An 8,225-nucleotide genomic window follows, 5' to 3' on the forward strand; every position below is an offset into this window, starting at 1 on the left:
AGCTATCAAGGAACAATGACATTTCTTTGTAAACCTTGCCCCTTATCTAGCAGCACTTTATGGGCAAAGCCGTAGTGACAGACCCATTTAAAATAATTCTGATGGTCCAGACTTTTATGATAGGTTTTTAATATGGTGGGTGGGATACAAATCTCTCCTTCAGCGCAGGTTTTTAAACAGAGGTTGGGTGGTCATCTGTTGAGGATTTTTTAGCTGTCATCGCACTGCAGGGGGTTGGACTACATGACCCTTGCGGGTCCCTTCCAATTCTGCAATTCTATGATTTTACGAAACCCTCCCTCCGCAACTTACCCCTTCCTTGCCTGTGAGCGTTGCCTTGGAGCCCTTCTCCATTTTCACGCTCGAGGAACTGAGAACCGCAACGGGCCTGAGAGCTTTTGCGTTCGGGATGAGAAAGAAAATGCTGAAATGGAAGGTTCTGCTATGTCTCTTTCTTGCACTTTGACTCTGTCCAAGACCCCAGTTGCTTAACAGGCTTGTTTTGCCCTCTTGGACCTTAGAGTTGCCTGTTCTTCAGCCTCCAGGAGGAAGATCTTTTGCCAGCTTGATCCTCCACGGTTTCTCAGCTCTTGGAAAATAAAGAGCGAGGGCTGGACTTGGCAGCTCGAATAGCTTCGCTTCCACGGCTCCTTGTTAAGGCTGTTGTGGAGGTTTCAACGTTGCACAACAGAGGAAGATCATGACCTTAACACACCCCACGCAGCAGGGACATGTTCCTGAGATACATGAGCAGCAAAGGAGGGCTGGCAATTATTACCTGGCTTAATTTCTGCTTCCCTGGTTCTTTTTGTCTGGTGCCAGCAAGAAGGAGAATGTGGAAGAAAATGAGCAGATGGGTGGATATCAAAACATGGATGCAGATGACTGGGGGTTCTGATGCTTTTTCCTCTCTGGGGGGTTTGGGCTGAGGTTAGACGTCTTTTTAATGATCCGACGTCACAAGACGACCATCTTCACAGACACCACGGAGTCCAGTACGGTGTATGAGCTGAAAAGAATTGTTGAGGGGATACCGTATTTTTTGCTCTATAAGACTCACTTTTTCCCTCTTAAAAAGTAAGGGGAAATGTTTGTGTGCGTCTTATGGAGCGGATGCAGGCTGCGCATCTATCCCAGAAGCCAGAACAGCAAGAGGGATCGCTGCTTTCGCTGCACAGCGATCCCTCTTGCTGTTCTGGCTTCTGGGATTCAGAATATTTTTTTTCTTGTTTTCCTCCTCCGAAAACTAGGTGCGCCTTATGGTCTGGTGCATCTTATAGAGCGAAAAATACATACTTAAGAGACTCCCAGAAGAACAAAGGCTGTACAAGGATGGCCAGCTGTTGGATGACAGCAAAACCCTCGGAGACTGTGGCTTCACCAGCCAGACAGCACGACCTCAGGCCCTAGCAACAGTTGGCTTGGCCTTCAGAGCCAGTGAAGATGCCTTTGAGCCCCTCCACATTGATCCCTTCTCCAGCCCCCCAGAGCTCCCAGACGTGTTGAAGCCCCAGGACTCTGGCAGCAGCACCAACGAGCAAGCAGTGCAGTGAGAGGCCAGAGGGAGACGGAGCAAGCTGCAAAATCCGTGGCACCCCTTTCCCCACCAACCACTCCCTCCCTCAACCCTCCAGCGTGGAGAGAGACATGGCACTGTCCCACTCCTCCAATCCAGATCCCCCTTTTACTCCACCCCTCTCTATACAAGACCACACCTCCTTCCAAGCCCCTCCCCACTCATCAAACAGAGCAATGTTTTCATTTTTGGTTTTGGAAACAATAAAAGTTCAGCTGGTAAAAATAAATAAATGGATGCAGATAAACTAGGCTGTGGGTAACATCTCAACCTCCTGCACAAGCATTCACCACCTGAGCCGCCGCCGCTGCTGCTGCTGCTGCTGCTGTGTGTGTGTGTGTGTGTGTGTGTGTGTGTGTTTTTCAGGCCAGAGTTGCATCATCTGTCATTTTTAGGGGTTGGCAGCTAGGCACTGTTGAGCCAAATCCGGCTGAAGGCAGACTCCCAGCTGGTTCACTACCTACAACAACAACAAAAAACCTGACCAACCCCAGAAGAGAAATACGGTATCTGCAGCACCGGTTTTCCATTTGTGTGCAATGGGAGATGGGTGTGTTTTGTACCTGGTATTAAAAGAGGACTTGAGAAATTCATAGAGGATAAGGTCATCGGTGCTTAGTAGCCACAATGGCTATGCCCTGCCTTCATGGTTCGAGGCAGCAATGCTTCTGAATAATGTTGGAAAGGGGAGAGTGCTCTCGTGCTCGGGTTTTGCTTGAGGGTTTCCCATGGGCACCTGAGTCGGCACTGTGAGCATAGCATGCTAGATGATCCATCAAGCTCTTCTTATGTTCTTATATGGAAGCTAAGCTGTTAATGGACTCGGTCCAGTATACCTGAAGGAGTGTCTCCACCCCTATCATTCTGCCCGGACGCTGAGGTCCAGAGCTGAGGGCCTTTGGGCAGTTCCCTCACTGTGAGAAGCAAAGCTACAGGGAACTAGGCAGAGGGCCTTCTCGGTAGTGGCGCCCGCCCTGTGGAACGCCCTCCCACCAGATGTCAAAGAGATAAACAACTACCTCACATTTAGAAGACATCCGAAGGCAGCCCAGTTCAGGGAAGTTTTTAATGTGTGACATTTTAATGTATTTTTAATCTTTGTTGGAAGCTTCCCAGAGTGGCTGGGGAAACCCAGCCAGATGGGCGGGGTACAAATAATAATAATAATAATAATAACTGTATCTACTTGATCCATATTTTCTTGATCATGCAATTTTCCATGGATCATGTTTTCCATGGATCATGCAACCATGTCTACAGAGGGTGACTCGAGAGCATGTGGTGATGTTTATTGTAGGGTAGGGGCCCAGCTGTGGACCACAAAACCACCGCTTCAAAGTAGACCCGTTGAAGTGAATGAACCCATGGTCATTCATTTCAATGGATCTGCTTAGATTATTACTAATATTGCGAGGGAATGTACAGTGGTTAGAGTCTTGGACGAGGATCTGGGAGACCAGGGTTCAAATCCCCACTTGGTCACGAGGGCTTGGACCAGTCACTGCCTCTCTCCCTGATCAGCCTTCACACGGCTGTTGTGGAGACTAAACAAGGAGGGGGGGGAACCATGTATGCCACCTTGAGCTCTTTGGAAGAAAAGGTGGGATATAAATGCAATATATGTATATAAAATAAACAGGTACAGTTGGGTACAAACACATTTTATGATATAAAGTAACAACAAGGAAGAGCTTGCCGCCGAGAAAGTGCAAAATTATTTATTTTGTGATTGGGTAGCCTGTCACACACATCTGGGGTTAACGTCAAGAACTTAAACCAGGTCGCATCTATCAACCACTTATGACAACTGTACCTCGTTTTATATTACTAATAATGCAGCCAAAGGGTTAATTCCACAGAGATGCCATTGCCCCTCTTGCACATAAGACTTTTGATTGGCTGCCCTCTTCTCTGGTCCTCTGGCTCCCTCTTTAGGCACGTCAGTGCAATACCTGATGTAGAATTGAAAACCCCCCACCAAATCATTGCCTTCATTACTACTAATACTAATAATTTATTGCTTATATCTTGTCCATCTGACTGGGTTACCCCAGCCACTCCAAGCGGCTTCCTTGTCAGCATGGGTAGAATGTCTGGTGGTGTTTTTAAGTTTGACTGCAGTAGTGGTTAGTGCCTATTATTTTCATTATGATAGTCATACCTTGGTTGCCGAACGCCTTGGAACTCGTACGTTTCGGCTCCCAAACGATGAAAACCAGAAGTGAGTGTTCCGGTTTTCGAACAATTTTTGGAAGCCAAATGTCTGGCGTGGCTTCCGTGGCTTCTGATTGGCTGCGGGGTGCTCCTGCAGCCAATCGGAAGCCGCGCCTTGGTTTTCGAACAGTTCCGGGAGTCGAACGGACTCCCAGAACGCATTCTGTTCGAGAACCAAGGTACGACTGTATTGAGAGCATTTTACCCAGCTCTTCGCCCAAAAAGACTCCCAGGGTGGCACACATGGAATCAATTAAAACGAGACAGCCCCTGCCCACAGATGTACAATCTAAAAAAGTAAATAAAAAAAATGACTTAAACCGGGTAGCATCTATCAACCACTTATTTTAAAAAATATAATTTTTATTAAAGATTTCCTTAGGTTACAAAAGTATGTGCATTGTCTCTTTTTTTAAGGTTGTGTTTTCTACAATCAGTTACATTTGTTGTGAGACATTAATGTTATATGCAGTATTAAGGTTGGGAAGAAAGGGGGGGTGCTGGTGGTAAAACATGTATTATTTTCCTTAGTGTATGTTTGGGGTTTAGTGTCAGCATCACTTGAATAGGTTCTCTTTCTATTTGCCTGTTACTTTTCCTTGGTAGTGAGAGAGGTTGACAACCGTAGCTCAAAGGGTTAATTCCACAGAGATGCTTTGCTGCTCTTGCACATAAGACTTTCGATCAGCCGCCCTGTTCTCTGGTCCTCTGGCTCCCTTGAAGCCACAGAGCTCAAGAGGTGGCGTTCAAAAGTCACCTTTTCCTTTAACTGGTATAGGCTATTTGAGGATGAGAGAGAATTTCGTAAAGCAAGCCTGCACCCTAAAAAGCACTAAAGAGGACTGATCAGCAGTAAATGATGATAATGATAATAATATTGCTCACCCTTCACCAGTAGGTCCCAGGGCAGGCTACAACAATTTAAAATTAGATTTTTAGCATTAGACTTGTGGACATCCAGTGATGATGAATGTTGGAAGATGGGCAGGGTATAAACAATAAATTATTATTATTATTATTATTATTATTATTATTATTAGACATACAAAAAAGGACTTCTTCATGCAGCACATAGTTAAACTCTTCAGTGATGGCCACCAACTTGGATGACTTTAAAAGATTAGACAAATTCATGGTGCAGAAGGCTATCGATGGCTAACGGCCACAATGTCTGTGCTCTGTAATGTAATGTTTCTGAGCACCAGTTGCTGGAAGCTGCAGGAGAGCAGAGTTTTCTTGTGCTTGAAATTTCCACAAGCATCTGCTCCCCCCCCCCCAGTGAAAACAGGATGAGGGACTTAAATGGACCATTGGACTGATCTACTCCCCACCCCACCCCCATTTCTCTCCAACTATAGACAGTGTCTGCCAAAAGCAATGGATAACTGGACTTTTCATTCTGAAATCCAGGCTTAATTATGTGGATTGTGAATTGGATTATACGCTTGATTAAGGTTTGCCAGCTTAGACGGCTTTTGAAAACAATTCATGGAGAATAAGTCTTATCAGTGCGTATGAGCCATATAGAAAGGCAAAATAACCGCCGAGCACTAAAGGCTGTTGGCGACAGAGAGGGGGGAATGTTTGTCTCCATGCTGTGTTTGCGGGGGTTCGGAGGCTGTCTACTACCGGAGACAGACTGTGAAATGAAATGGGTGGGTGAATTTCCCCAACGTATAAATGGCTTTTCATATGCTACCTTCTATAATAGGTACATTTTAATGCATACTTTATATGCATTTTTGCACAATGTACAACTGCATTGCAAAATCAAGGAAATCGCCAATATCAAAGGATGGCTGTGCTTCCGTTTGTGAATTGTTTCTGAAAGTTGGGCGTTTTGTCTTTAAATGTGAACGGAATCAAATTTCTCCCCTTCATCCCTAGCCTTGGGGCAAGTTATTCTGTTCTTATTTGACTCCTGCATCATGGTTCACACTTTGCAAACCACTTCAACGAGCAATGCTTTAACGTGACCTTTTTTTGGATAATGTTTGCCGAGACACTTTGAAAGACAGGCGCTCAGGGTAATAACAAACAAGCCGCACGCTTAACTGTGAACCTGCAAAGAAGTTGCTGCTCAGAGGCCACAGCTCACGGGTAGAGCTCATAGTTCTCATGGGGACAATCTGTGGGTGGAAGAGGAATCTGCAGACCTCAGCTTCCTGAGCAGACTCACAGGATCTACCGTATTTTTTTGCTCTATAAGACTCACTTTTTCCCTCCTAAAAAGTAAGGGGAAATGTGTATGCGTCTTATGGAGCGAATGCAGGCTGCACAGCTATCCCAGAAGCCAGAAGAGGAAGAGGGATTGCTGCTTTCACTGCGCAGCAATCCCTCTTGCTGTTCTGGCTTCTGAGATTCAGAATATTTTTTTTCTTGTTTTCCTCTCCCAAAACTAGGTGCGTCTTGTGGTCTGGTGCATCTTATAGAGCGAAAAATACGGTAATCTGGAGCCACTTCAAGGCACTCAAGTGAATGTTTAAAGCCCTAAATGACTTTGGCCCCAAATGTCTGAAAGACCACCTCCACTCTCTTAGTGGTTTCTCTGCCCTCAGATGCTCACATACAGGGCTGTCTTTACCCGGGGGTACAAGGGGTGCGGGGCACCCGGGCACCAAATTCTGGGGGGCACCAGGTGCCTGCCGCTGAAGCCGCCCAAGCTCTTAACCATCTACCTGTTATGAAATAATAAATAATTTTGATCAAGCTAGAAAAACAAAATACATATATACCTAGGTATCCTGAAATGTATACCTGCTGTTTCACTAAAGGACTTTCGACTTTGTGCACTCATTTACCAAAGATGCGCCACGCTAGCGGCGGCGCCTGTCATTCACAATGGCGGCGCTTGTCATTCTCAGCGGCGCCATGCACATGAAATTAACTCTTACATCAAAATATTATGTTACGTATTGTATTGAGCTGCTATGCAACAGCGGGGTCAGCGGCAACTTTGACACGACTGATGTTTCTCCTAAGTAGGTGCCTAAACAATACTTATAAGTTTAAGTGTGGTGGTGTTGTATACAGTGGTACCTCGGGTTAAGTACTTAATTCGTTCCGGAGGTCCATTCTTAACCTGAAACTGTTCTTAACCTGAAGCACCACTTTAGCTAATGGGGCCTCCCGCTGCTGCCGTGCTGCTGGAGCACAATTTCTGTTCTGATCCTGAAGCAAAGTTCTTAACCTGAAGCACTATTTCTGGGTTAGCAGAGTCTGTAACCTGAAGCGTATGTAACCTGAAGCGTATGTAACCCGAGGTACCACTGTACTGAAGTATAAGCGTATTCTAAATAAATGAGCACATAAAAGTTTGTTTCTTTTTCCTCCTTTCTTTCATAAACAAGAGATAAGGCGTAAGCGTGGTATCTGACATAAGCATAATAAAAGTTAATTTGGGGGCTAAACTAAATTTGGTGGCGCTGGGCAGATCTTTGCACCCCGGTGGCGCATATGCTAAAGACTTGCCTGCTCATGTAAGGTAGGGCGACGGCCTTCTTTGTGTCCAGTGGCGTACCGTGGGTTGCCGGTGCCCAGGTGGGTGTAGGCAGGCCGAGGTGTGTTGGAGCATGGGGGAGGCATGCCGGGATGGGGCACGGAGGCTAGGGCAGTTCAGAAGAAAAACTTTTTTTTTTAATGCCTGCTCCAAAGGTCTTATCTTACTACACTAGGGATTATATAGCTATATCTGAAATTTCATGCATACCAGTTAATATCTTGACCCTGCTCTGCTGAATTGAAATTTCAGCCTTCACGACATAGGAAAACGGCCAAGTAAACAGCTATTTTCGTGGAGGAGGGTCAAGATACTAACTGATATGCATGAAATTTCAGATATAGCTATATACCGTATTTCTCACTCCATAAGACGCACCTGACCATTAGATGCACCTAGTTTTTAGAAGGGGAATGCAAGAAAAAAAATAAAAAATTAAAGGGAGCGCTGAGCAGAGCCTGTATGCATCCCAGGCTCTGCTCAGTGTTCCCTTTTACGAGCCGCATGGAGCGTGTGTGCTGTGCTTGCAGGCTTTTCCCCAGGAGGGAGAAGGGCAGCCTGTCACTGATGGACTGCCCTTCTCCCTCCTCGGGGGGAAAAGCCCCCAAGAGCCGCACACATGCTCCCTGCAGCTAGTGAAAAGGAGTGCGGCCCTAGGGGGCTTTTCCAGGACTTTGGGGAGGGGACTGAGGGGCTGCCTTTAAAGAGCGTGCAGCTTTTGTGTGCTTTTCTATGAGGAGGGAGAAGGGACGGACGCATCCAGTCAGTCCCTTCTCCCTCCTCGGGGAAAGCCCCCAAGAGCCCTGCGCTCTTTAAAGGGTGCGCGGTTCCTGCGGGCCTTTCTACGAGGTTGGGGAATTCCCCCACCTCCTACAAAAGCCAGCAGAAGCTGGTGCACCCTTTAAAGAGCGTGCTGCTCCTGCAGGCTTTTCTACG

At 46.3% G+C, this 8,225-nt stretch overlaps 1 protein-coding gene across 1 annotated transcript in view; it reads right to left on the bottom strand.

The window, feature by feature from the left end:
* The window catches only part of LOC307222024 (solute carrier family 2, facilitated glucose transporter member 5-like), a 38,771-nt gene extending 38,204 nt beyond the window's left edge, over positions 1-567 (bottom strand). The window contains exon 1 of the mRNA XM_079987031.1: positions 313-567. Within this exon, the coding sequence (XP_079843157.1) occupies positions 313-354 (42 nt within the window). The 5' untranslated portion in view covers positions 355-567. The remainder of the gene's footprint in view (positions 1-312) is intronic.
* Positions 568-8,225: the final 7,658 nt, after the last annotated feature.

Source organism: Podarcis cretensis (genome assembly GCF_951804945.1).
Source record: "Podarcis cretensis genome assembly, chromosome: 8".
NCBI classification, from domain to species: Eukaryota; Metazoa; Chordata; class Lepidosauria; order Squamata; family Lacertidae; genus Podarcis; species Podarcis cretensis.